This window comes from Penaeus monodon, unplaced genomic scaffold (assembly GCF_015228065.2).
Source record: "Penaeus monodon isolate SGIC_2016 unplaced genomic scaffold, NSTDA_Pmon_1 PmonScaffold_2188, whole genome shotgun sequence".
NCBI classification, from domain to species: domain Eukaryota; kingdom Metazoa; phylum Arthropoda; class Malacostraca; order Decapoda; family Penaeidae; genus Penaeus; species Penaeus monodon.
The window spans coordinates 1-15,248 of record NW_023651789.1 but is presented as its reverse complement, the minus strand read 5'-3'; the positions used below and the strand labels follow the sequence as shown (position 1 = coordinate 15,248).

Here is a 15,248-nt window from a genome sequence, read left to right as displayed (position 1 = left end):
GCAGATCTTTTGGGTTTTCACTTCACGGGGTTTTCAATTTTGGGTTTTCACTTCAATGGTGTTTTGGCAGATCTTTAGTCTGTCACTTCATTGGTTTTCAACCTTTGGGGTGTCACTTCACTGGTGGTTGCGACTTTGGTTGTCCCCTTACTGTGGTTGGATTTTTGGGGGCTGTCATTCACTGGTGGTTTGGGGATCTTTTCTTACTGTCATTCACTGGTGGTTGGCAGATTTTGTGGTGTCCTTCATGGTGGTTGGCAGAACTTGTTGTCACTTCACTGGGGGGTTTGGCAGATTTTGGTGTGCCTTTTTGGGGGTTTTTCAAATTTTGGTTGTCACTTCCTGGTGGTTGGCAATCTTTGGTTGTACTTCATGTGGTTGGTAGTCTTTGGTTGTCACTTTTACTGGTGGTTTGGGAGTTTTTTTCTTGCACTTCCTGGGGGTTGGGAGACTTTTGGTTTTCATTTCACTGGTGGTTGAGAATTTGGGGGTGTCACTTCACGGTGGTTGGGATCTTTGGTTGCATTTCATGGTGGGGTTGGCAATATTTGGTTGCCCCTTCACTGTGGTTGCAGATCTTTGGGTTTGTCATTTTTACTGGTGGTTTTCAACTTTGGTTGCACTTCACTGGTGGGAAAATTTTTGGGTGTCACTTCACTGGGGTTGGCAACTTTGGGGGTCCTTTACGGTGGTTGGGAAAATTTTTGGTTTCACTTCACTGGGTTGTTTTGGGAATCTTTGGTGGGTGTCACTTTACTGGTGGTTGGCGATTTTTGGTGCACTTCACTGGGGGTTGACAATCCTTTGGGGGGCATTCACTGGGGGTTTGGCAGATCTTTTGGGGGCTGTCACTTCCCCCCCGGTGGGTTTCAGATTTTGGGGTGTCACTTCCTGTGGTGAAAGTCTTTTGGGTGTCATTCACGGTGGTTGGCAATCTTTTGGTTTTCCTTCATGTGGTTGGCAGATCTTTGGTTTCACCCTGGGGTTTCAGATCTTTGGGTTTTCACTTCACTGGTGGTTGGGGAGCTTTGGTTGTCACTTTACTGGTGATTTGGAGATCTTTGGTGGGTGTCACTTCATGGTGGTTTTTTCAAATTTGGTTTTCATTCACTGGGGTTGGCAGATCTTTTTTTGTCACTTCACTGGTGGGGGGAATTTTGGTGCGTCATTCCTGGGGTTGGGGAGATCTTTGGGGGTTGTCCTTCACTGGTGGTTGGCAGACCCTTTTGGGGGTTTTCACTTCACTGGGTTGGGAACCTTTTGGTTGTCACTCACTGTGGTTTTAAGATCTTTTTTTTGTCACTTTACTTGGGGGTTTGGAATCTTTTTTCACTTCACTGGTTGGCGAAACTTTGTTGTCATTTACTGGTGGTTGAGATCTTTGGTGGCTGTCACTTCATGGGGGTTTCAAATTTTGGTTTCCCCTTCACTGGGGTTGGGGATTTTTTTTTTTATTTTCCCCCCTGGGGTGGCAACCCTTTTGGGGTGTCACTTCACGGGGGGGTTTTTTGGGGGCTGTTTTATTTACGTGGTGCGATCTTTGGTTGTCATTTTACTGGGGGAAATCCTTGGGTGTCACTTCCTGGGGGCAATCCCTTTGGGTTCATTTACTGGTGGTTGGGGATTTTGGTTGTCATTCACTGGGGTTTGGGAGTCTTGTGGCTGTCATTCCTGGGGGTTGACAGATCTTTTTGGGTTTTCATTTCCCTGTGGTTTGGGAGATTTTTTGGGTTTTCACTTCCTGGTGGTTGGCAGATTTTGTGGGGGTCACTTTATGGGGGGTTGGCAGATCTTTGGGTTTTCCTTCATGGTGGTTGGCAGATCTTAGTGGTGCTTTCCTGGTGGTTGAAGCTTTTGTTGTCACTTTTGGGGTTGGCAATCTTTGGTTGTCATTATGGTGGGTTTGGCAATTTTTGTTTGGGTGTCCTTCACTGTGTTGGCAGCCTTTGGGGGCTGTCCTTCATGGTGGGTTTCAGTCTTTGGTTGTCACCCTTTACTGGTGGGTTGGGTATCTTGGGGCGTCCTTCACTGGTGGTTGCAGACTTTTTTGTCACTTACGGGGGGCAGATTTTGGGCTGTATTCACTGGTGGGTTTGGGAGAAACTTTGTGGTGCACTTCACTGGGGTTGGCAGACTTTGGGGGTGCACTTCACTGGTGGTTTTCAAAAAAATTTTGGGTTTTCATTCACTGGGGTTGGCAGATTTTGTCTGTCACTTCCTGGTGGTTGCAGCCCTTTTGGGGGGTCACTTCACTGGTGGGTTTTCAATTTGGTGGTTCACTCACTGGGTTGGCTTTTGGTGGCTGCATTCATTGGGTTGGGGATCTTTGGTGTCACTTCATGGGGGTGAAATCCCGGGGCACTTCACTGGGGGGGTTGGCAATCTTTGGGGGGTCACTTCAGGGGGTTGTGACTTTGTTGTCACTTCACTGGTGGGTTGGAAATTTTGGTGGCTGTACTTCACTGTGGTTGCGATTTTGGGTTTTACTTCCCCGGGGGTTGGGGGATCTTTGGGTTTTCATTCACTGGGTTGGCAGTCTTTGGGCTGTCACTTCACTGGGGTTTTGGAGACTTTTTGGTTTCCTCCTGGGGGTTCAGACTTTGGTTGTCACTTCATGGTGGTTGCAGATTTTGGGATGTCACTTCATGGGTTGGCAGATCTTTTTGGGGGGTTTTCTTCACTGGGGGTTGGAATCTTTTTGCATTCACGGGGGGTTTGGGAAAACTTTTGGTGTCATTCACGGGGTTGGCAAATTTTTGGCTGACTTATGGGGGTCAGACTTGGGGGGCTGACACCCTTTTGGTTGCAATTTGGTTTTCACTTCACTGGTGGTTGGCAGATCTTTGTGGCGTCACTTCACTGGTGGTTTCAGACCTTTTGGTGTCACTTCACTGGGTTGGAGATTTTTTGGGGGCTGTACTTCCGGGTTGGCAATCTTTGGTTGTCACTTTAGGGGGTGCAGATCTTGGGGGGCACTTCACTGGGGGTTTGGGAATTTTTTGGGGATGTCACTTCACGGTGGTTACAATCTTTGGTTGTCACTTTACTGGGGGTTTACAGATCTTTGGTTTCCTTCCTGGGTAGTTTCAAAATCTTTGGGGGTTTTTCATTTTATGGTTTAAAATCTTTGGTTTTTCACTTTATGGGGTTGGGAGATCTTTTTGGGTTGTCACTTTATGGGGTTGCAGTCTTTGGTTGTCACTTCACTGGTTTGGGCAGATCTTTGGTGGGTGCCCCTTCCCCGGTGGGGGAAAAATCCTTTTGGTTTTCCTTTATGGTGTTCAGATCTTTGGTTTTCACTTCACTGGTGGTTGGCAGAATTTTTGGGGAGTACTTTACTGTGGTTGGCAGATCTTTGGTTTTTCCTTTTACGGTGGTTGCAAATCCCCTTTGGGGGCACTTTTACTGGGGGTTGGAGATCTTTGGTTGTCATTTTGGTGGTTGGAACTTCGTGGTTGTCACTTCACGGGGGGTTTGGGAGATCTTTGGTTGTCACTTCCTGGTGGTTGAAAATTTGGGTTTCCCTTCACTGGTGTTGAAAAACTTTTGGGGGCTGTCTTTTACTGGGGTTGGCAGATCTTTGGTTGTCCTTTTACTGGTGGTTGAAACTTGGTTGTCACTTTACTGGGGGTTGACATTCTTTGGTTGTCACTCACTGGGGTTGGGGACCCCTTGGGGGCTGTCACTTTACTGTGTTTTCAGACCTTTTGGGGGCTGTCACTTTACTGGTGGTTGTCAGATCTTTGGTTGTCACTTTACTGGTGGTTTTCAGCTTTTTTGTCACTTCCCGGGGTTGGCAGATTTGGGGGTGTCATTACGGGGTTGGGGGATCTTTGTGGTTCTTCCTTGGTTGACAGTCTTTGGGTTTTCATTTACTGGGGTTGGGAATTTTTGGTTTCACTTTACTGGTGGTTGGCAGACTTTGGGGCTTCCTTCATGGTGTTGACAATCTTGGTTTTCACTTCACTGGGGTTGGCAGATCTTTGGTTGTCACTTCACTGGTGGGTCTCAATCTTTGGTTGGCGATCTTTGGGGGTTTTCACTTCCTGGGGGTTGTCAAAGGGCTTTGGTTGCAGATCTTTTGGGGTTCACTTTTATGGGGTTGGCAGATCTTTTTGGGGAGGTACTTCACTGGTTTTTTCAGACTTTTGGTTTTCACTTCACTGGGGTTGGGAGTTTGGTGATGTCACTTCACGGGGGTTTCATTTTTGGTGTCATTCAATGGGGTTAAAAATCTTTGGGGTGTCACTTTTACTGGGTGGCAGATTTTGGGGGCTGTCACTTCACGGGGGGTTGACAATTTTGGGTTTTCACTTCACTGGGGGTTTCAGACTTTGGGGGTCACTTCCCGGTGGGTTTCGTTTTTGGGTTATTGTCTTCAATTTTGTCAAACCCTTTTGGGGTCAATTCACTGGGGTTGGCAGATCTTTTTGGGGACGTCCTTCCCGGGTGGTTGCAACTTTGGGGGTTCCTTCACTGGGGGTTTGGGGCAACTTTGGGGGCGTATTCAGGGGGTTTGGGCAGCCTTTGGGGTTCATTCACGGTGGTTGCAACGGGGGGTTTCACTTCCGGGTTTTTTTGGGCAGTTTTTGGGGTGTCCTCACGGTGGGGGGATTTTTTTGGTTGTCACTTCCTGGGGTTTGGCAGATTTTTGGTGGCTGTCACTCACTGGTGGTTGGAAATCTTTGGTGCATTCACTGGGGGTTTGCAGACCTTTTGGGGGCTGTCACTTCACGGGTGGTTAAAATCTTTGGTGCTGAATCCGGGTGGTTGCAGCCCCTTTGGTGGCTGTACTTCATGGTGTTGCGACCTTTTGGGTTTCACTTCATTTTGGGGTTTGGGCAGCCTTTTTGGTGCTTCCTTACGGGGGTTTGACAGATTTTTTGGGTTGTCACTTCACGGGTGGTTGGCATTTTTTTGGTTGTCACTTCCTGGGTTGGCAACTTGGGGGCTGTCACTTCACTGGCTTTTTGGTGTCTTTGGTTTTTTGGCCCTTCACCATGGTTGCCAGATCTTGGGTACTTCACTGGTGGTTGGCAATTTTTGGGTTTCACTTCCTGGTTTTGCGATCTTTTGGTTGTCACTTCACTGGTGTTGGCAGATTTTTTGGTTGTCACTTCCTGGTGGTTGGCAATTTTTGTTGTATTCATGGGGGTTTGGGCAGTCTTTGGTGTCACTTCCGGTGGTTCAGACCCTTTGGGGGTCACTTCACTGGGGTTGCAGTCTTGTTGTCATTCACTGTTGGGGAATTTTTGGTTTGTCACTTCACTGGGGGTTGGGCAGACTTTGGTTGTCACTTCACTGGGGGTTTGGAAATCTTTGGTTGTACTTCCTGGGGTTGGCAATTTTTTGGGGGTGTCCCTTCCTGGGGGTTTTGGAGAACTTTGGTGGTGCACTTTTGGTAAAAATTTTTCCCCACCCCCCTGGTGGTTCAGATTTTGGTTGTCCTTCACTGGGTTTTGAAGTTTTTTTGGGGGTCACTTCCTGGTGGTTCAGATCTTTGGTTGTCACTCCTGGGGTTTGGGCAGATTTTGGTGTCACTTCACTGGTGGTTGGCCGATCTTTGGTGGGCTGTCACTTCACTTGGTGGTTGGTGCAATCGTCTAGTGGCTTGTCACTCACTTGTGGTTGACAGATTATTTAGTGCTGTCACTTCACTGTGGTTGGCAGATCTCTAAGTGCTGTCACTTCCTGGTGGTTGGCAATCGTTAGTGCTGTCCTTTCCACTGGTCCCTGGTGGTTTGACAGATCTCTATGTGTCTGTCATTCACTGGTGTTGGCAGATCTCCTAGGGCGGTCACTTCACTGGTGTTGACAGATCTTTGTGGATGTCACTTCACTGTGGGCTGGCAGATCTTTGGGGGCTGTCACTTGCACGGGGGTTGCAGGCTCCTAGTGTGTTGTTGTGTCCCTTCACTCTGGTGGGTTTGGCAATCTTTGTAAGGTCCCTTCACTGTGGTTGGCAGATCGCTAGTGGCTGTACCACTTCAGCTGGCGGTTGAGCTCGAGATCTCTAGTGGCTGTTCACTTCACTGCTGTGGTGGATACAGATCTTTGTGGCTGTCACTTCCGGTGGTTGGCATAAAAATAAAAATCCTCTAGTGGCTGTCACTTCACTGGTGGTTGGCAGATCTCTAGTGGCTGTCACTTCCATGTGTGTTGGCAGTAATCTTTATTGGCCTGTCACTTCAAACTGGGTGTTGACAGATCTTTGATTGCGACTTCACTGGTGGTTTGGCAGATCTTGGTGTCACTTCACTAGTGTTTGGCAGATCTTTGGTGGCTGTCACTTCACTGGTGGTTGGCAGATTCTTGGTGATTCACTTCACGGTGGTTGACAAGTCTTTGGTGACTGTCACTTCACTGGTGTTGGCAGATCTTTGGTGGCTGTCACTTCACTGGTGGTTGCAGATCTCTAGTGGCTGTTACTTCACTGTGTTGGCAGATCTTTGGTGCTGTCACTTCACTGGTGGTTGGCAGATCTTTGGTGGCTGTCACGTCCACTGGTGGTTGCAGATCTCTAGTGGCTGTCACGTCATTGGTGGTTTGACAGATCTTTGGTTGCCTTCACTGGTGGTTGGAGATCTTTGGTTGTCACTTCACTGGTGGTTTGCAGATCTTTGTTGGCTGTCCTTCACTGTTGGATGGACATGTCTTTGTTGATCACTTCTCACTGGTCGTTTGGCATATTCTTTTGTTGGCTCTGTTCCACTGTCACTGGTGGGTTGCAGTCTTTGGTTGTCACTTCACTTGTGGTTGTTAATTTTGGTTGTCACTTCCTGTGGTTGGCATATCTTTGGTGGCTGTCCTTCACTGGTGTGGATGGCATGTCCTTGGTTGTCACTTCACTGGTTGTTAACAGGATCATTGGTTGTCACTTCTCACTGGATGTTGACAGATCCTCGGGTTTCACTTCACCTCGTGGTTAACAGATCTTGGTTGTCACTTCACTGGTGGTTGTCATGCTTTTGGTTTGTCACTTCACTGGTGTTGGCAGATTTGGTGCTGTCACTTCACACTGTGGATGGCAATGTCTTTGGTTGTCACTCTCAAGATTCCTGGTGGGTTGCAGATCTTGGTTGTCACTTCCTAGTGGTTGGCAGATCTTTTGCTTTTACCTCCCTTGGGTGGTTGCCAACTTTGATGGTCACTTCAGTGGTGATTGACAATCTTCGTTTATTTGTCATTTTATTTGTGTTGGCTAGTCTTTAGTGGACTGGCCCCTTTACTCACTTTACTGTGGTTTGGAAGATATTTGGTTTACCATTTTACTCGGGCTAGGATGCCATGGGTTGTCACTTCACTGGTTGTAGCAGGATCTTGGTTACTGCACTTCACTGTAGGTTGCTTATTCAATGACTGTTGTTAGATCATTGGTAGCTTTTGCCTTCATTGTGTTGCGTTGTACATATCACTGCGTTTGTCGTCACTTACTGCGTCTGGTAGATTTTCGTTGGTAGTCACTTCATTACTGTTTATGATCCTTGATTGTTGTCAACTGCTTGGTTGACATGATTTTAGATGTGTCCTTTCGTCGATTGTTGATAGTCTGTGTTATATGTTCTACACTAGCGGTTGGTAGATACTTGATAGTTGCATTGGCTGCAGCAGTTTTTTCTGTCTGGTGCTTGGTAGTTCTGTTGGGTTCCACCTCATTAGTGGTTTTTCACCTCACTGGTTGTTAGTCGTTTTTTCGGTAGTTGTAAAGCGATGTTCACTTCATAGCAATGGCCACTTTACTAACAGGTGCGCTTTCCACAGTCGTCTCCAAAATGTCAGCGAAGGATCAGCAGATTTACTTGCTGAATCTGTACTGCACGAAACCCTTGAATATAATCTCCCATTTACAGAGTTCAAGTGTCCGCAGTCATTCGTTTACTACAGAATTGGGTGCGTCATTTCCGCATAACTGCGTTTCGAAGAAAATATTCAAGTTAACACCTAATTTCATTCTTTTCTTTCTGTGGCCCTGTAGTAGTCAATGAAAATGTAATAAGGGAAAGCATACATAATATATGGTTAAGGAATTAGAGATGCATACAGAAATCATGGAAAGGTAGTGGTAAAATATCTACCAGGGAAGTAGATACAAGAAGTACTACTTAATAACCAATATTAATAAAACCACGTGTTGGGCAGGGAGCTGCTAGATATAAAAGTATCGCATGCAGAACTATATTATGCCGACGTGAAAATCATCGCAAGATATCATTATTCTGTCGCCTGGTGGTTACGGATCGGTAAGTTATTAAGTCTAAATTACACCAAACGAATTTTCTTTCTGTCAGGTAATAGTAGATAGGTGACAACAGAGGTTAGTTTTGTTTCAGTCTCTACAAGACTACAAGAAGTGGTAAAGTAGAGCCATAGTAATAGTATCTGAGTATTTGGTCAATTAGCCATACCATCTGGCCGCCAGCTGATTCCAGTATTCCCCCAAATTAAGGATTTGTTTTGTGATTAGGATCGACTGTCGACGCGATGTATTGGAATACTCACATATAATCCTCTACCTAATATGCTGTATTGCTATTTGTATATTTATCTTCCCTTCTGTTTGCTTATCGTTCTTTCTTCTGTCGATTTTAAAAACCCCAAGCAAACCTCCCCACCCCAACCGCCCATATTATCTGTACGACTTATATCTTCACCATTCTCGTTTTTTTTTTTTCCTATCAGGTAGAATCGACGAAAATCACCATTACTCCGACTTTTTTTTGTTTTCACTTATCACAACTATTATTTTATATTTCTTTTACACAGCTGATAGTCAGCGCATCAGATAAACTGAGCACATATCTCCATTGTCTAAATTTTTTTAATAGATTTTTTAGATCCTATTTACAGATTAGATTAAAAGGTGATCACTTACGCAGAACCCCATCTCTACTATCTCCGGTTTTTGTCTTCAGTGGATAGTTCGGGACGTGAAGGTCTCTTAGCTCCTCTGTGCAGCCACACTTTCATTCTGTGTCATAATTATGAACTGAGAGCCAATTGGTTATTTATAAAATAGTATACATTTACGAGATACTAAATCGTGCATTTTTCCTTTAGTCATCTACTCTTGATTTGAGTCCTTACTTTAGATTATTACTCGTTTGCAGATGTGAGTAAACACTGTCATAAATGTTGTTTGAAGGAAGATGAAACTGTCTGTGAACGAGCTCCGCGTCCGGCCCCCTAACAGTTTGTGTGTGAGTTTGTTTGAAACCGTATCATTTTCTGTCGTTCCAATTCAACGGTGACAATGGCTTCAGTGATGGTATTTGTGAGGAGGAAGTTTCATGGTACGGACGTAACAGACGGTTTATTTGTTAGATAATTTTATCAGTGTCTCCAAGCATCATTTCATCTGTCGACACCATTCTTTGTTGCATGGAAATAGTCGCAGTAAGGATAACGCCATGCTTCTACAACTGGAAACCTCTGAAGTTTAACGCGTCGTTGGCAAATAACGTTATTTTTGTTCCACGTTCCGTCGTTATCCACGAGTCTTGGGCCGTCACGTCCCACAGTAGCTGTAGAAATTAGGTCACTTTTCAATCAAAACCCCATTGAGTTATACTTATTGCAGATAATCTTGTCTGATCAAAGCTGACGACCTTAAGATATCATTTTCCTGCCTCAGTCTACTCACATCCCTTGGGCACGGAGCTGTAAGATATGAGAGAGTTGTCGTCCCATACTCTCAGAATCTTTCAACCCCAACTTCGATTCGCTACAGGTTATCATAATTCTATCATTTGGGATCACGGCCTGTAGGTAGGTAAATTGATTGTCTAAATAATGGGTGTGCTCGTTATATTTTCACGTGTTGATCTGGTTACTGTTTGAGGTAAGTCAGAATCGATTCAGTACTCACACAGCATACCCCATTCCGCCCTGTTCTCGTTTCCATACTTTGAGGGTAAGTTTTGGGGAGGTGAAGATTTCGCTCTTTTGCGGTCACCCATATCTCATTGCCTAAGAAGCAAAGAAGAGAGTGCCAATTTTTAGAATAACGTGTTGTGTGTGTGTGTGTATTTTTTTAAAATATAGCTACATGACTCCAAGAATGATATTAAATATTTGACTTCACCTGCGGATTGCTGTCGTCGCTGCAATTAGTTTCTGAGGTGTATAGGTGTTAAAGGCATAGTTTTCATCTAACACCGTTTATAGGACCCACAACCGTAGCTCTACACCGGAAACCTTTGAAGTTCAATCTGTTGTTTTGTGATAAATGCCTGGTCCGTCGCCCGCCGCTTCAGTCGTCACAACAACAAATTTGGGTCCGTCTTTTCCGCAGTACCTGTGTTAAAATCATAATTAAGGATAGCAATACTAAAGTTTAATGTTAAAGCTCTCTTGAAAGCGTGGTGGTGTGTGTGCGCAGTTTGTCCTAATTATTATTCTCTTAATTTTTCTTTCCAAAAAAGTATTGGCCTTTTGTTTAAAATGAAAAACTTCCGAATTCGTTTAACGCATAGACTCCTTCGCTACGCACTTCACTCAACTCAGCGGTCTTTCATACAAGAAACCATCCCTTGAAGTCCTTTTTTTTTAATCAGTCAAGCTGCCCCCCTGCGTGTTCCCTTTCATGTGTTCTGGGCGGGGGCGGCATGAGATATAGACACACAATCACCCCGCCTACAACTCTTTTTGTGCTATGCGTGCACTACCGTCTCCTGAAACAACAAATTACTCCTTACTATAATATGACACCTCTGAACCTGTAATCCGTTAGATAGGAAACACAAGTCCCTCACAATAAGGAGTTCAAGAACTTTTCAGTACCGGAGAAAAACTGATTTAAGTGTGTTGAGAGAGCCAAAGACCTCACTTGAGAAGGATTCAGAAAGTATCCCCAATTAACACGGATAATTAATTGGTCATGCTTTGTATACCGACCTGGTACTAACCTGTTCGGTTTCGGCGATGTGGGAGAGGTTAAAAATCGTCCATACATTCAAATCTTTTAAGCCGACTTCAAAGTCTTCACAGTTATCATTATTCTATCACTGGATTCTACGGCCTGCGGAAAGAAATGTACCACTGAAGTAAAATGAAAACTGCGCATGTTTAATATTTTTTTGTGTACGAACATCACGAAGTCTATAGGCGAAAGAAAACGCCATAGGACGTAATATGAATATTTCAACTTATTCCTTATAATAATTTTTTGTTTTGAACATAACTTAGTTTCCCTTAAGTACAAGAAAATACTACGAATTAGACCTTTCTAATATTAGTAACCCCTTGAAGTGTGTATAGCCAGTAATCACCACAAAACGCCCCCATTCCACTCTGTCATCCAGCATTATTTCAGGATTTGGTAATTTGGGGATTTAAATCTCTCGGCTCATGCCAGTAATCAAGCCACTTCATTATCTTATTAAAATTTTACCTTACTTCATTATCTATGTGAGAATTACGAGAAAACAAAACAAAATAATATCACAACAGTTATTTCAAGATTCCTTGTTCTTTGGTCACACATACAAAGCCAAAAATTAACCAAGGGTTATCCACGTCACTGCATATGTCAGTGTAAGACTCGGGGCTGTGTTGGCTCGTCCCTCGTGGTTTCAATTCAGTACAGTGGTTATATTGGCACAGCCAACAGTACATTTGGATTCCCCACTGACGCTCTACAGTGTGAAGCCCCGTGGAAGTAATTCATTTTGGAAACGTAACTTAACTTTTTCCTCGTTCTTTCTCCTGTCACACAACGAATCTTGGGCCTCATTCGCTCCTCACAGAAGCTGTAAATATACTCTTCTCAATAATTTTTGCCTATGAGTATGGAGCTAATTTTATTTAATATAGATAACCATACTTATATACAGTTTCGGTACGAACACGGTGGCAAGGGAGCTGTGAAATAGAGAAAGCATCGTCCTAACACGCATTATTTCTTAGCCCAACTTCAAAATCACTGCAGTTTAATCATTATCTGTCATTTGGTTTTGCAAGCCCTGTAAAATGGAGATCATATATAACTTATGGATATATATATATATTACATATATCTATATATATATAATAACTAATATATTATAATATATCTATAATATAATTATATATGACTTACTAAATATAGTGTAATCCAGTTCAAAAACCTTTCGTACCTTTTTCGTATGACTGACGAAGCTGAGCTAGACCTACTGTTTTCTTCAACTGTTGACATATGCATTATCTATATAAGAGCATCTGTTTATTAATTAATCACATTCTTCAATACTTACAACAAACAAACCCATTCCCTCCTTTCTCCATTATCGTTATTGAGAGGGTAGTTTTTGGAGAGATAGAATATTTATATTTCGCTTTCTCCACTTGCTAACCAAACATTCAAATTATCTGTTTGAATGGGTTTAAAAGTTAAAACACATAAATGAGCTAGACATCAAGGTCAATATAGCAGCTTAAATTGTCTAAAAATCGTGGACCCCTCCTGGTATCACATATTTAAGCCTTCTGTTTATTTTATTTTGTCTGATTTCTTTTTACCTGCTCCGCTACATATTGTGGCACTTCCTTCGTTGTAAATGTACAAAGGCAATACTGGTTGTGGGATACGTCATTAGTAATTCTGAACGGCCAGTAAAAAGATTTAACCGCTGGACGCTCTGCACTTGAAACCTCGGAAGTTCAATTTGTCGTTATACGAGAACTGCTGTCGTTCTCTCGTCCCTTATCGTTTACGATGTTTTGTGGTTCTTCACTTCCACAGTTAGCTGGGATAAGATGTACCAGTATAAAAATCCTCTTACAGTAGGTTATGCACTAAGTTTGGGTGAATATTTCAATAACATGCATTGGATTTTATTAAAAGTGAAATTGCATCAGATAGTACTATAGCACACAAACAAACACTCACATGCAATATATATATATATATATTATATATTCTGATATATATAATATTAATATTATATATATATATATATGTTGTGTGTGTGTGTGTGTGTGTGTGTGTGTGGTGTGTGTGTGTGTGTGTGTTGTGTCCCTGTGTATTCGTGTGTTGTTTGTGTGTAAATATATTATATATGTATATATATATATATATATATTATATGTGTGTTTGGGTTTGTGTGGGTGTTTGTGTGTGTGGTGTTGTGTGTTGTGGTGTTTTTTATTCGTGTATATAATTTCGATATATCTATATATATATATATATATATATATATATATATACTATTTTTATATTATTATATAATATATATAATATAGTTATTATATATATCTATCTCTATATATAATATATATATATCTATACTGTATATAGATCATATATCTATGATCTATATATTATATATAATCTACTATATATGTGTGTGTGTTGTTGTGTGTGTGTGTGTGGTGTGTGTTTATTCGTATATATATATATATATATATATCTATATATATATATATATATATCTTTATCTATATATATATTATCATCTATATAATCTATATTATCATTCTATATATAATATAGTATATTATAGTATATATATCATATATAGCTAAATATATATATATAGAGTATATATTGAGTATATATACTATATGTGTGTGTGTGGTTGTGTTTGGGTGTGTGTGTGTGTGTGTGTGTGTGTGTTGGGTGCGTAGTATGTGTATTCTTACTCATTGAATGGCTTAATATATATCTTCCTCTACATATATACTATATATGATATATAATATAATTATGTATGTATATATATATCTTATTACATATTATTAGTTATATATATATCATACTATCTCATATATAGGTAGTGTGTGGCTGTATTCATATACTATATAGTATATATCGGTATATCATACACACACACACACACACACACACACACACCCACACACACACACACACACACACACACACCACACACACACACACACACACCACATATAAGATATACATATTATATATATATATCATTTATATAATATATATATATTAGATTACACACCGTTTTTTTTCGTTCCGATTTCATAAGTTAAACCTTCATATTTATTGCTCTCTACCGTATGGCAAGGGAGCCGCAAGACACGTTAGCACGTCGTCCAACCACGACAGAATCTTAATCCAAACTTCGAAGTCGCTGCAGGTGTCATTATTTTGTCGTGGGGATTCACAGCCTTGAGATTTCAGTTTAAAAATACGAAAACAATTTGATTTTTCTGTTTTTTTTCCCTCTACTCTTTCTTTTTTTTTTTTTTTTGGGGGGGGGGGGGACAAGTTTTTATACCCATTTACTAGTTTTCGTATACGAAATTTTCCCGAATTGAAAATTTCCCTTAAATTTGTTAAGGTATACTGTATAAGTTTTTACAAAGTATTACCAAAAAACCCCCTCTTTGCTGTCGCTGTCTCTATACTTATTTGGATAATTGGGGTTGAAGACTTCACATCCCCTCATTTAGCCAACTTCGTTTTTCTGTAAAATAAATTTTTTTAAATTTCGATATAAAAGGGAAAGAAAAGTCTCTTCCGTTTTTTTGTCCTTTTGAAGCAGGAGTTTTTAAAAGGATAAATTTTATCGTGCGCCTTTACCTCCGGGTTTGCTAGCGCATGCAGGTTTCGTTCAATGCGTCACAATTCCGGGAGTCACTGGCCGGCCTGAAACCTCATGGGGGTTTTCGGAAGGTCAGTAACGTCAGCAGGTTCCTGCTGACGCTCTCACCGGGAAAACCCCTGAAGTGAAATTCTTCGTTGACGAAAAAATGACTTTCGTCCTTTGTTTCCCTTGTTACGATGAATTGAGGTCCTACGTCCACAATAAATTAGAGAAAAAAATGCCTTACCTTTTTCATTTCCTTTTTTATATCTATATCTACAAATATACCTAAACTGTAACAAATAGACAATCAAACTACGTTTAGTCCTCGAAAAAAGCTCCAGGACGCTTGTTAACCCCCATGTTTTGGCGAGGGGCGTTCGAGATTGTCAGACTATCGTCATTACATTTCATATCTTTAAAACCACCTCAAGTCCACAGGGTTTTCCAAAACCTGTTGTTTGGGGTTTGCCGCCTTTGATATACAGAAATTAAAAAAAAATAATAATTGAAAATGTAATATATTTGTATAGAAAATTCTGTATAATAGGGAATGGGGTTAGAAAAGAAAAAATATATAATTTGATTATTATAAAAAACGAAGTTTATTACCGGGAAACTCATCCTCTGATTTGAAAAAATAACAAAAAAACGACATTATACCAAAATTTTTTCCCCTTTTTTTTTAAAAAACTTTCATTCCCAAAAAAATTT

At 41.6% G+C, this 15,248-nt stretch overlaps 1 protein-coding gene across 1 annotated transcript; it reads right to left on the bottom strand.

Moving 5' to 3' along the window:
* Positions 1-321: 321 nt before the first annotated feature.
* LOC119570104 (extensin-like) lies at positions 322-3,938 on the bottom strand. Its single transcript, XM_037917988.1, has 10 exons — positions 3,907-3,938; positions 3,565-3,690; positions 3,340-3,461; positions 2,921-2,980; positions 2,368-2,507; positions 2,059-2,134; positions 1,739-1,953; positions 788-891; positions 565-681; positions 322-469 (listed from the first exon to the last, which is right to left on the bottom strand). The coding sequence occupies exons 1-10, from the start codon at positions 3,936-3,938 to the stop codon at positions 322-324; spliced, it is 1,140 nt and encodes a 379-aa protein (XP_037773916.1).
* Positions 3,939-15,248: the final 11,310 nt, after the last annotated feature.

What these genes read in the sequence shown, in the direction of transcription:
- LOC119570104 (XM_037917988.1), bottom strand. Translation starts at nt 3,938, where the DNA reads ATGAAGGAAGCCCCAAAGTCTGCCAACCACCA. An exon ending in AAAGATTGCCAACCCCCCCA is followed by an intron (nt 2,135 to 2,367) that starts GTGAAGTGCCCC and finishes GCACCCCCAAAG; the next exon opens with TCTGCCAACCCCAGTGAAGT. An exon ending in AATCTGCCAACCACCAGGAA is followed by an intron (nt 892 to 1,738) that starts GTGAAAACCCAA and finishes CTTTCACCACAG; the next exon opens with GAAGTGACACCCCAAAATCT.